The sequence below is a fragment of the Carcharhinus amblyrhynchos genome, chromosome 2 (genome assembly GCF_965287045.1).
Source record: "Carcharhinus amblyrhynchos chromosome 2, sCarAmb.v2.hapA, whole genome shotgun sequence".
Classification (NCBI taxonomy): domain Eukaryota; kingdom Metazoa; phylum Chordata; class Chondrichthyes; order Carcharhiniformes; family Carcharhinidae; genus Carcharhinus; species Carcharhinus amblyrhynchos.
In genome coordinates, this window is record NC_137325.1 from 106,479,551 (window position 1) to 106,492,761 (window position 13,211).

The 13,211-nt window shown below is 40.9% G+C and overlaps 1 protein-coding gene across 7 annotated transcripts in view; it reads left to right on the plus strand.

Moving 5' to 3' along the window:
* crot (carnitine O-octanoyltransferase) overlaps positions 1–12,550 on the plus strand; it is a 52,893-nt gene extending 40,343 nt beyond the window's left edge. For all 7 annotated transcript variants that reach the window (XM_080210564.1, XM_080210573.1, XM_080210556.1 and 4 more), the window contains 6 exons: positions 1,790–1,920; positions 2,850–2,973; positions 6,779–6,857; positions 6,946–7,039; positions 7,153–7,272; positions 11,504–12,550. In XM_080210564.1, the coding sequence (XP_080066690.1) occupies positions 1,790–1,920; positions 2,850–2,973; positions 6,779–6,857; positions 6,946–7,039; positions 7,153–7,272; positions 11,504–11,624 (669 nt within the window). In that variant the 3' untranslated portion in view covers positions 11,625–12,550. The remainder of the gene's footprint in view (positions 1–1,789; positions 1,921–2,849; positions 2,974–6,778; positions 6,858–6,945; positions 7,040–7,152; positions 7,273–11,503) is intronic.
* Positions 12,551–13,211: the final 661 nt, after the last annotated feature.

Below are 13,211 nucleotides of genomic sequence, written 5' to 3' on the forward strand. Positions count from 1 at the left end.
ATGGGAAACCCACGGGTGGGGTGCGCTGCCAGCAGATCCAGACAATCCCACTTGCGTGAATGGCTGGAGAATCCTGGCCATTGTATACAGCTCCACGCTATAGGAAGGATGTGAATGTATTGGAGATAGTGCAGAAGAGATTTATAAGAATGGTTCCAGGAAGGAGAAGCTTTGGTTATGAGGATAGCTTGGAGAGATTGGGGCTGTTCTCCTTTTGAGAAAAGAAAGTTTGATAGAGATGGTCAAAATCATGAGGAGGCTGGACAGAGTAGATGGTGAGAAACTGTTCCTGCTTGTAAAAGGATCAAGACTGAGAGAGCACAGACTTAAAAGTAATTTGCAAAAGAAGCAAATATGATGTGAGAAAGAAGTTTTTCACATAATGGTTCGGGTCTGGAATACAGTGCCTGGTCTTGTCCTGGTGCCCCGTGCTGACACTATAGTTAAGAAAGCCCACCAATGCCTCCACATTCTCAGAAGACTAAGGAAATTTGGTATGTCAGTTATGACTCTCCAACTTTTATAGGTGCAACATAGAAAGGATTCTTTCTGGTTGTATCACAGCTCGATATGGCTTCTGCTCTGCCTAAGACCACAAGGAACCACAACAGGTCGTGAATGTAGCCCACTCCTCACGCAAACCAACCTCCCATCCATTGATTCTGTCTACACTTCCCGCTGTCTTGGCAAAGCAGCTGGCATAATTAAGGACCCCACATACCCCGGACATTCTCTCTTCCACCTTCTTCCTTTGGGAAAGAGATACAAAAGTCTGAGGTTACGTACCAAATGACTCAAGAACAACTTTTTCTCTGCTGCTGTATGACTTTTGAATGGACTTACCTTGCATTAAGTTGATCTTTCTCTACACCCTCACTATGACTGTAACACTACATTCTGCACTCTTTTGTTTCCTTCTTTGTGAACGGTATGTTTTGCCTGTATAACTCAACAAGAAACAATACTTTTCACTCTGTTAATACACGTGACAATAATAAATCAAATCAAATCAAAATGAAGTGTGGTGGAAGCAAGTTTAATCGAGGCATTCAAGTGGGCATTAGATGGTTACCTGAATGGAAACAATATGCAGGGGCTCGGGGAAAAGACAGGTAAACAGGACTAAATGATGCTCATTTGGAGAGCCGGTGCAGACCCAATGGGCCAAATGGCCTCCTGCATCATGACAATCCTGTCACTGAGAACAGTTAAAAATATTCAGTGATTTTTATTGATTTGACCGCTCAGTATGGTGCCTAATAACTTACGAATGAGGTGAGGGGGATCTCGGGTGCTGTGTAAAATTAGTTTGTCAAGCCTCCCATCAAATTCTGAGTGGATATAGCCTTAAACTTTTAACACAAATTGTTAACTTTACCCAGAGGCCAACGAATAGCTAGTGTGTGAAATGGAAAAAGACTTTGCATCACTGTTGGAGGACATGCTTTTGTAAAATTGAAGCTAAGTTCCATTGTTGGGGCAGGGCGGTGTAGACATTATTCTGAATCTAGCTGTGCCATACTTGATCCAGGAATGTCTGAAATTGAAAGGCGTCTGTAGCACTATCCTCCCTGACCTTGATGAGCATGTTGAAAACGAATAGGAAATTCCTGCTTGTGGATAGCTTGCTGAATTGAAGAACTAGTAGGTGGAGGAAATGCTGCTTGTATTAACTACAGTGATTAAATTTAAAATGGAAATGTAAATCTATTTATGATCTTTTAAATGTTTTGTAATAAATAATTTTGAATTATTTCACATGTTTGCAGTAACTCATTTGCGTTTACAGGCATTGGATGTTCAAATTGTCAGTTATGCCTTCACTGCATTTGGAAAATCTTTGGTCAAAAGTAAGAAGCTTCACCCAGACACATTTGTACAACTTGCACTTCAGTTGGCCTACTACAAATTTCATGGGCGGTAAGCATCTTGAAACAAATGTCATATTTGTTCCACAATCGAACTTTAACTGCAAGGTGTTGAGTTGTTAAACTGAAAACACAAATTACTGCCACATAATAGTCATTAACACTAGGTAGCACTGGATGGTCTGAATGCAAATTCTTTGTTTCTACTTGCTTCTGTTTTGCTCGCTCAAATAAGGCAGATGTGGCTCAGCTATTCAGCATTCTTACCTTTGCGACAGAAGATTGTGATTTCAGGACACCACTACAGCACAAAATCTAGGCTGATCTGCCAGTGCAGTATTGAGGGAAAGCTGTACTGTCAGAGGTGCTGCATCAATCAAAGCACTGTAAGAAGCCTCACAACACCAGGTTAAAGTCCAGTAGATTTATTTGGTAGCCCAAACTTTTGGAGTGTCGCTCCTTCTTCACCTGCTAGCTTGTGCTACCAAATAAACCTGCTGGACTTTAACCTGGTGTTGGCAGACTTCTTACTGTGCTTAGCCCAGTCCAGTGCTAGCATCTCCATCATTTCAATCAAAGCCCCATCTGGTGAATGTAATGGAACAGGAAAATTCTTTTGGTGTCTTGGCCAGTATTTATTCCTGAATTGCCATCATAAAGTGCATTGCCTGGTCTCATTGCTGTATGTGGGTCATTGCTCTATGATAATTGGCTGCTGTTTTCTGGCATTACAACTGTGGCTACATTGAGTGAGGGTTGTGAACTTATTTCTTTCAGTAATATATATTTTGTTCACCACCCTATTTTTAAAGGAAATAATTAAGGCGGAAGAATTTTATTGACTTTGTAAAAATTGTTTAGAATCGTGAATGGTTTGGGACACGGAACAAACTTTATTGTGGACTGACGATATCTGAGATGTTTATAATTTTGTGATAGTTTGTGAAAAGTAACCGACCTTTCCAAATCAATTCCTCACAGACCTGGCTGCTGTTACGAGACTGCAACAACTAGACGTTTTTATCATGGCCGAACTGAGACAATGAGGCCCTGCACTGTTGAGGCTGTGAAATGGTGTCGAGCAATGCTGGATCCAGCAGCTTCTGTAGGTATTCAGTTAGTTAAACCATGTTTTTCATTTAATGTTGTTACATTCCTCCAGCCCTGTGCTTGCTTGTAGGTTTGTCAACATTCCTCCGGGTGCTCTGGTTTCCTCCCACAGTCTAAAGATGTGCGGGTTAGGTTGATTGGCCGTACTAAAATAAATCCTAGTGTCGGGGATTAGCAGGATAAATACATGGGGTTGTGGAAATAGGGTCTGGGTGGGATTGTGGTCGGTCTGACTCAATAGTCTGAACGGTCTACGTCTGCACTTTTGGGATTCTATGATTCAATCTTTGTCTTCCTTGTTACTGCAGCTGACAATTTAGATTTTAAAAAAGCAACAGGAATTATTGCATCCTTTTTTGCTTGTCCCAGATCATGCTGTTAAAGTGCTATTGGCTGCAGACTTTTTTCGAGCTTGTGTGCAGTTACCTGCTATCAGAAAGGCACTTGACTGTTAGATAATCTGTCAAGATGCATTCATTAAAGGTGGCATTAGATATGTACTACAGTTGATGTCAACTATACAAATATATAAAAGCAACAGCATATAAATAAATATCTATAATATATAAAGCATACGCAAAACTGATAGCCAATGCTTGTGGCCTGAAGGTGGGCCTGAGGGGGTGGGGGTTGACCCTCATGTCTATGTAGTGTAGGAATAATAGCATATGTATAAAATATATATTATATAAAGCATATATAAAACCGTTACTTGAGTTGTGGGGAAGGGGATGCCCCATTATGCAGAGGTTGGTGGGCCAGCTGCGTAGGTTGGGTGAATCCTGGTTGCCTTGACGCCCATTAGGAGTCCTGATTTTTGGGCATTAGAATTTCAGCAGGACATCAGGATTCCTTTCGAACGTCAGATGAGATCGGAGACTCCCACCAGGTAGGTTTTGAACACTTGTAAATGTTAAGGAGTAATTAATTTACTAAGAAATTGTCTAATGCATACCAGTGGAACTATAGTTTCTTTTATAACTTGTAGATTTTATTCAGTCATTTTCAGTTATTTGGAACTCAGTTGACGTTAAAAATTATAAACCCGATGACTATTATTAAATCTGCACCAGTTACTATTTTGAATGCACTCCCCAATTACCTCTGTTCATGTAAGATTTTCTGCTTGTAGATGTGCCAAAGAGTCATAGAGGTTTACAGGATGGAAACAGGTCCTTTGGCCCAACTTGTCCATGCCACCCCTTTTCCTTTTAAACCCCTAAGCTAGTCTCAGTTGCCCGCATTTGGCCCATGCCTCTCTATACCCATCTTTTACCCATGTAACTGTTTAAAAGATAACATTGCATCTGCTTTTACTACTACTTCTGGCAGCTTGTTCCAGACACTCACCATTCTCTGTGTGAAAAAGTTGCCTCACTGGATCCTTTTGTATCTCTCCCCTCTCACCTTAAACCTATGCCCTCTAGTTTTAGACTCCCCTACATTTGGGAAAAGATATTGAATATCTAGTTGATCTGTGCCCCTCATTATTTTATAGACCTCTATAAGATCACCCGTCAAGAGTTATCATAGAATCCCTACAATACAGAGGGAGGCCATTTGGTCCATCAATCCTGCACTAACAACAATCCTAGACCCTATCCCTGTAACCCCACTTATTTATCCTGCTAATCCCCCTGACACTAAGAGGCAATTTAGCATGGCCAATCCACCTAACCCGCACATTTTTAGACTGCCAGAGGAAACCAGAGAGCCCGGAGGAAACCCACGCAGACATGGGGAGAATGTGCAAACTCCACAACGACAGTGACCCGAGGCAAAAATCGAACCCGAGTCCCTGGCACTGTGAGGCAGTAGTGCTAACCAGTGTGCCAGTGTGCCACCGTGCCACCCTTGAGCAGAAACTTGAGCCTTAACTTTGCTTTGAAAAACCAGCACTGTTGATTACTCCAAGGTGAAAACTCTATCCCTCTATTCATATTGTAACCTGATGCAGATTTAATAATCGTCATTGGGCCTACCCCAAAATAAGCATTTTTAAGAATGTCCACTACATCTCCTGAGTAACCTGATTTTAAATGACTAAAAAAAAACTACAGGCTATAAAAAAAACACTAATTTCATTGGTGGACACTACTTAATTTCTTACCAAATTAAGTATATACTTTAAACTGTTGAAATTCCGCCTTTGCCCTTAAAACAAATAGCTTGCCAACAAGATGGAAGGCAGGTCAAAGCTGCCACCAGCAGGAATGTGGGTGTACTGCAGCTGTTCGTTCACAAATTCTACTGAACCCACTCAATTGGCTTGGGGAAGATTTCTAACACAATTCAAATTGCAAATGAAGCTCTACCAAATTTCTTCCTGACCAAAGAAAGATAACTAGGCAGAATATCAAGATATTCATCCAACCTTACACTTCACATCATTCAACACTCATCAGTTATATCCCATAAGTGATGTACTCATTGTCCCAGTGGCATAAGTATCCCTCAGAGAACGTAATGATCTATTTCAGTCCTTTTCTTTATAACTTTCTTTCTCTTTTAAGGTTATTCAGTTTCGCTTTCAAAATGAGGAATTGGTGTGACATTAACTGCTATAGTTGGGAATGTATTTCACAAATCTCCGAGAAAGGAGTTTCCTTCTAGTCTTAATACTTGTTTGAGCTCATTTTAGACTACACTCCTCCAATTCTGTTTGCTGGAATTAAATAGCAAGCTTATATAGAATCATAGAATGATACAAGAAGGGAGGGAGGCCATTCAGTCCATCATGCCTGCTGAGGTTTCCAATAAATCCCACTCTCTTTCCATTTCCTAGTAGTCGTCATTTTAGTGAACTTGATTGTCATCTTGATGGTCCCTTTTCCCAGTAAAGTATATTCAGCTTTGCAAACTGCTTTTATAACATAGCTTTATCCTAAAGTCATCCCTGTTTCTCCTCTTCAATTGGTACCACAGCTTGCAGTTTTGTGTTGTCTTGAAACTTTGAATGTTTAATTCATTCTTCCTACCCTTTAGTCAGAAGTAAATAATTCTTACTGGTGTTTGTTGCAGTTTTCCACAAAATGTGTTTTAATTATTCCTAATTACTAAGGCTTTGTGCCTTACCTCTCCATCTGGTACTTGCAGTCCATTTTTTCTAATTCTTATTTCTGAGTTCTTCATTTATTTACTAAATCAGTTCTGCACGATGGCACAATGGTTAGGCACTGCTGCCTCAGCGCCAGAGACCTGTGTTCAATTCCGGGCTCAGATCACTGTTTGTGTGGTGTTTTCCCATTTTCCTTATGTCTGCGTGGATTTCTTTTGGGCGCTCCAGTTTTCTCCCATAGCCCGAAGATGTGTGGGGTAGGTTGATTGGCCATGCTAAGTTAACTCTAGTGTCAGGGATTAGCAGGGTAAATATGAGTTTACAGGAATAGGGCCTGGGTGGGATTGTTGTCAGTGCAGACTCGATAGGCCAAATGGCCTCCTTCTGCACTGTAGGGATTCTTTGATTCATTGTTATTCATAACTTATGAATTTACCTTGAGAGGTATGTGTGTTTAGATTGGCAAGCAGTGTAGCCAAGGGAATTAAGATATTGTTTCAAGGATATGGGCCAAGTATTGGTAGATGGGAATAGGTGGGAGTTAAAGTGTTTCTCACGTGTTGGTGCAGACTCGATGGGCCAAAGGTTCTTTTCTGCACTGTATGATTATAAGATTACATTAAATTAATTTCTCTGCACTGTAGTATGGTTTCTTCAACTGGAAATGCTTTTCCTTAATCTATTTCCAACTCTCAATGTTGTGTAACCTCTTGTGTTTTAATTACTTAATACTCTATCCTAGAATATGAAACGTCAACAGCTGATGATGAAATCTTTTGCAAAGCATCACGAACTGATGACTGACTGTCAGAATGGTAGAGGTAAGTAAGTTGGTTTCATTGATTTGATATTTACTGCATTTCTAAATTAATATTTATAGATTTTATGTGTAATTAATTAATACTTCAGGTTTTGACCGACACCTGCTGGGTCTGATGCTTATAGCTAAAGAGGAAGGTCTTGCTGTGCCAGAGCTCTATTCAGATCCTGCCTTTACTAAAAGGTAATTCTTATTCCCTGTTTCACAGATTGCAACAAAATTAACATGGCTGTTACAGGTAAGATATGTTAATGAAAATTTGCCATTAAGTTGATCTCTTCTTTTTTTTGAAACAGTGGTGGTGGAGGAAACTTTGTTCTTTCAACTAGCTTTGTTGGATATACTACAGTTCTGGGTGCTGTCCTTCCTATGGTCCACAATGGCTATGGATTTTTCTACCGTATCCGAGATGACAGGTAATTGTTGTAATGTAGGTTCAGGGTATCTGCAAAATATGAAAAATGAGACAATTAAATGCATAGGAGGGAGCTTTATTCATCAAAGATCAGATGCTATAGACGTTAGATGCTTCTTAAAACTGAACTCTGTATGTAGGGTAGTAAGATGTGAAGAGGACACAAGAAGACTACATAGGGATCGTAGATATATTAAGTGAGTGGGTATTGACCTGCCAAATGCAGAATAATATGGGAAAGTGTGTAATTGTCCATTTTGGCAGGAAAAATAAAAAAAAGCATATTATCTAAGTGGTGAGAGATTGTAGAGCTTGATGCAGAGGGATCTGGGTGCCCTAGGTCATGACTCTCAAAAGGCTAGTGTGCAGCTACAGCAAGTAATTAGGAAAGCTAAGAGAATGTTATTGTTGAATTGAATACAAGGGGAATTGAATACAAAAGTAGGATCTTGCTTTGGTTATGCAGAACACTAGTTAGACTTAGAGTATGTATACAGCAGTATTGATATCCTTTTTTAAAGAAGGATGTCAATAAGTTGAAATTAATCCAGAGTAAGTTGACTGAACTGTTACGCGAATTAGGTGGGTTGCCTTATAAGAAAAGATTGAACAGGCCAGGCTTGTATCCGTTGGAATTTAAAAGATTAAGAGGTGGTTTGATTGAAGCAGCCCTGACGTCCTCAGCAGGGTGACGACCAATGCCCCCCCCCCCCCCCCCCACCCATTGATGGCCTCCTTCCCTCCATCCCTCAGCCCTAATGCAGAGTGGCAGTGAGACCTTCCACCCCTACCAATCACCCCCAGAGGCCCCACCCCTATTAGCTCCCACCCCATGGCAGTCTGGTGGGCAGAAGAGTATTGACAGAGTCGATGTGGAGAGAATGTTTCCTCTTATAGGACAATCTAGAATTAGGGATCATAATTTAAAAATAGTGGGTTGCCCATTTAAGACTAACAGGAGGAGAATCCTCAGAAGTTTGAGTCTTTGGAACTCTCCCTGAAAAGGTGATAGAAGCAAAGTATTTGAATATTTTAAGGCAGAGGTAGATAGATTCCTGATAAGCATCGGGATGAAAAGTTATTGGGGCTAGGTGGGATGATGGAGCACCTGACTCCTGTTCCTATTTCCAAAGTTTGTATGTTTACCCAGTTTTTAGACCATCTGGCCTAATATTACTCTGCTTAGCTAGGTGTCTTAATTGTGTTTTATAATGTTCCTGTGAAATACAGGATATTTTATTATATGAAAGGTGTAATATAAATCTGAGTGGGGGATGGGGGGATTCTCCCAGCCCTCTGTGCTGCAGCAGCAGGCCAGGAGACTCGAGCGGAGGCCGTTTTGTGGGTGCCATGGCCACTGCGCGTCACCGGCAGCCGGATTTCTGGCACGTCAGCTCCACATAATTTATGCAGATATTCATTTGCATACAATCTTAATAGGATTGAAGTTTCTGGTCCCGCAAACATTCCCCCCTCCCCCCGCCCCTAACAGTTGTTCACTCCAGCAGGGTTTAGTACAGTTCCCCAATTGTGGGGAGTTGTTGGCCTGATCCTGCTGGAATGAAGTGGGGGCAATCGAGGCCCCAGCCTCCAAGAAAGTCAGGTGCTGGAGGTGCCCCCTGGGCATTGCCACCTTGGACCAGCTGGCACTGCATGAGTCAAAGTGCCAATGCTTAGAAGGCAACTTGGCACTGCCCACCAGACTGCCATGGGGTGGGAGCTAATAGGGGTGGGGCCTCTGGGGGTGATTGGTAGGGGTGGAAGGTCTCGCTGCCACTCTGCATTAGGGCTGAGGGATGGAGGGAAGGAGGCCATCAATGGGTGGCGGGGGTGGCATTGGTTGTCACTCTGCTGAGGATGTCAGGGCTGCCAGTGGATTGAGTCAGTGATTGAGCTGGCCCGCAATCAGGAGACCGGCAATAAGAACATAAGAACATAAGAAATAGGAGCAGGAGTAGGCCATCCAGCCCTTCGAGCCTGCCCCGCCATTCAATAAGATCATGGCTGATCTGTCGCTGCTCAGTTCCACTTTCCCGCCCTCTCCCCATAACCCTTAATCCCCTCTCTTATCAAGAACCCATCAACCCGCGTCTTAAAAATATTTAGCGAGGCAGCCTCCACCACTTCAACGGGCAGAGAATTCCAGAGATTCACCACCCTTTGAGTGAAGAAGTTCCTCCTCAACTCCATTCTAAACCACCCCCCTTTTATCTTGAGGCTGTGCCCCCTAGTCCTATTGTCTTTTTTGAGCGGGAAGAGTCTTTCCACCTCTATCCTATCCATCCCATTCATCATCTTATACGTCTCAATGAGATCTCCTCTCATTCTTCTAAACTCTAACGAGTACAAGCCCAGTTTATTCAGCCTCTCCTCATAGCTCAACCCCCTCAACTCCGGTATCAGCCTAGTAAACCTCCTCTGCACTCCCTCCAAGGCCAAAATATCTTTGCGCAGGTGCGGCGCCCAAAAATGCACACAGTACTCCAGTTGCGGCCTCACCAATGCCCTCTACAGCTGCAGCAAGACCTCCCTACTTTTATATTCAATCCCCTTCGCTATGAAGGCTAGCATCCCATTTGCCTTCCTGACCACCTGCTGCACCTGCAAGCTGGGTTTTTGCGACTCATGCACAAGGACCCCAAGGACCCCGAGGTCCCTCTGCACCATCGCCTGCTGCAGTTTTTCTCCACGTAAGTAATAGTCCTTCCTACCATTTTATAATGGAGAAATGGCCCCAATGCGGGGCCACTGTGCATGCATCGATCTTGGCACTGACAGATTAGCACATGCTCGCTCAGCTGTATGTTGCCGGCCTCTCTAGTGGAAATAGGCCCCATCCCCTGATCTTCAGCATGAGTCATGCTGAGACACTCTGCAGTGCAGATTGTGGGAGATTTATTTTGAAACTCCTGAAAAAACCAGAGTGATTTCTCCAATATGAATGCAAATTCGACACTTAGCATTTTCTTGGGAGGATTGCCTGTACGATGTTGTTCAGAGATTTTTGTTATGCTTTTTGTCAGTTCCCATGAAAATGACAGATAAATGCTGTGTAGTATTTAGAAGATGTAAACACTGAAGGAAAAGCAAACAATGTAATACTTAAATTCTTTGCATGTAGATAAATAAATGGTTGTGCAGTATTCCCAAGTCTTCAATAGCAGTTTAGATTCAGGATGTTGATTTCTAAATCTGTTTCATTTCTGGGTTCAAGTGAGTGAACTTTAATCACTTCATTTCTTGGGCAGTGGAGCTGTTGGTAGAGAAATGAATCTAGGTATAAGGTGCTTGATGCCCACTGAATATCTGGAATGGCACCATTGGGCCATATTCTCATTGCACTGGGACACCCCAGTGATGCATCAGGGAATTCCTCTATAAAGTTCCCACACAAGGATTTATCCAGAAATGGCCCAGATGGACTAACTTCCCCTGGACAATTGCACTGGACTGGGAATGATCCAACAAAGTGAGCAGACACTGGACACTGCCCTCCCCATGCCCAAACCCACCATGCCAAGCCTAACTGTAATTGGCTGTTGCAGTTCTGAAGACCCTGCCAAAAGTGGTGACTTGCACATAGTTCAAACTGACTTTTTAAAATGTAGAGTTGCTTTCAGAAACTCACCAGTATAACTAGTCATTTTGCGAGCTCTCTGAGGGCTTTTGTCCCTTCTGACCCCTAAATACATCTTAAACTATGTCTCACAGTCAGCTCATTAACAAAGTAAGTACTTGACATGAGAGAATTTGCCCATTAAATGCATAAATCTCATCTTTGTCACATAAAATCACTAGGAAGAATGATGTATTTGAAATAACAATATTAATTTACATTGAAAGATGCAGATGCAATTTTCTAACTTTTGTGAATATTAGAAATGAAGGCAGTGTGTTGTGAAATTGCACAATACAGGCACTTATCCATAGTGCCATGCATGCTGACTTCTTGCTGTATCAGAAGCCAATTTTAGGTCCTAAAGATGGGAGAGAACTTTGATACATAGTACCATAAAATGTTTCTTGAACCATCCAGATTAAAAAGACCTTACTTTGGTGTGCCATTGGTGGTGATGTGGCAGAGCATCATGACATTGTACGACTTTTATGTGCATTTCATGATGGAATTAATGTTCCATTCTTCTCACTCCAGGCATAAACATGGTGCAATTTTTGAGAAGTGAAGGCAGAAATGTTATTTTTAAAGTATAATTTGTCTTTTGCCCTAATAGGATTGTGGTTACTTGTTCTGCCTGGAAGTCCTGTCCAGAGACTGATGCAGAAGGACTGTACCAGAAGCTAGCTCAGTCCTTTCATGAAGTGATCAAGTTGACAGCAACAGCCCAGCTTTAAGCGGAGCCAAAAATGAACACACGCTGCTAAGATATTCTAAAATGCTAATTCTTTATGTATTTGCATTAATATTGTAGTACTTGATGCATTATCTCTTAATGCTACAAAACTTTACTTGAAATAACAATGTTCTTTTTTTGAATCAACACTTTGCAATATCAATGCAATGTTTCTGAAACTATGCACAATACAATGCAAAAAATGCAGAATCTTAAACCACAGAAAGTAAAAATGGAACAATTTCAAGGTAACTTTCACATTGTGTTTTTAGATTCAGCTTTTAAATGTGTGGAAGAGGAAAATGCCACAAATAATTATTAATTTTAATTCATCCTTGGAACCAATCTGTTCATTTCATAGAAACACTTTTTGGATCCAGGATTCTAAAAGTAGGAGTCAGACTCTTAATGTCTAGAATTTAAAAAAAAGCATTTTTAAGATGTGTAAATATGAAGCTAGAATTTATTTAATGTTTAGTATGTAAAGTAGAACTTCAATATTGGATTAATCTTTGAATTGTTTTACCTGTTTTTACAATTTGGGCATCTTTTACTTAATTTTATAGTACCAATTAGATACTTAGCAAGGTAAAACGTTGGCAAGAAGCTGATTACAGTGATTCTGTGCCCATTCTAAAGAAAGAGATTTACTCACCACTGTGTTTGGAGTCTGCATGGTTCTGCATGGTAAGGGTTGAACGTGCAACAAGCAGAGCGAGCAAACTAACTATTGATCAAATGTGAATTTTTTTTTGTCAGTTGAACAAAATTAAAATATTCCAGCTTACAGTACCTGTGAAAGATTGTTTCAATCCACGATGAATAACAGGCTCTGGTGATAAATGAAGTGGATAACTGGTGAATTATTTGTTTAGAATCAATTTTATTATCTTAGTTATCTCAATTAAACATAATTTTTTAAAAGTGTATCAAGTGTTTCACTTACTTTCTATTTATCTCACTGAACATAATATTCATTGGAAATAGAGAGATTATTTTTAAACAAGATTTAGCAGCCAGTGAGAGATTCTCAAATTCTGCAGATTAGCTGTGTTGCAACCTATGTTAATACTTAACACTAACAAATTAACACATTTAGGTCCCTGCAGTTTAGTTTGTTGCTTTTAAACAGTATTTATTTTCACTTTTGATATTTTCCCCAAACTAATATCTAGTTCTGCTTATATCTGGTCAATTTCAATTTGCTATTTCATTCCCTTCAATCCTTTTCGCTAGATTTTCTTTGTTTCCCGCATCTATTTCTGCCGCCTTCTGGTTTTTGTTTGCTTGCATTTCCTCTGATCCATTTCTTCCTTCCTTGTTTAAATGATTTATCCTTATTTGCCCATCATTCTAGTTCATTAGCACTCTTCCTATTGAGTATAGTAACATAGAAACTAGAATCAGGAATAAGCCATTCAGCCCTTCGAGCTTGCTCCGCTGTTCAGTTTGATCATGGCTGGTCATTGAATTCAATATCCAGATCCCGTTCCCCTCCATATTCCTTGATCCCTCTAGCCCCAATAGCGATATCTAATTTCTTCTTAAAATCAGATGACGTTTTGGCCTCCGCTACTTTCTATGGTAG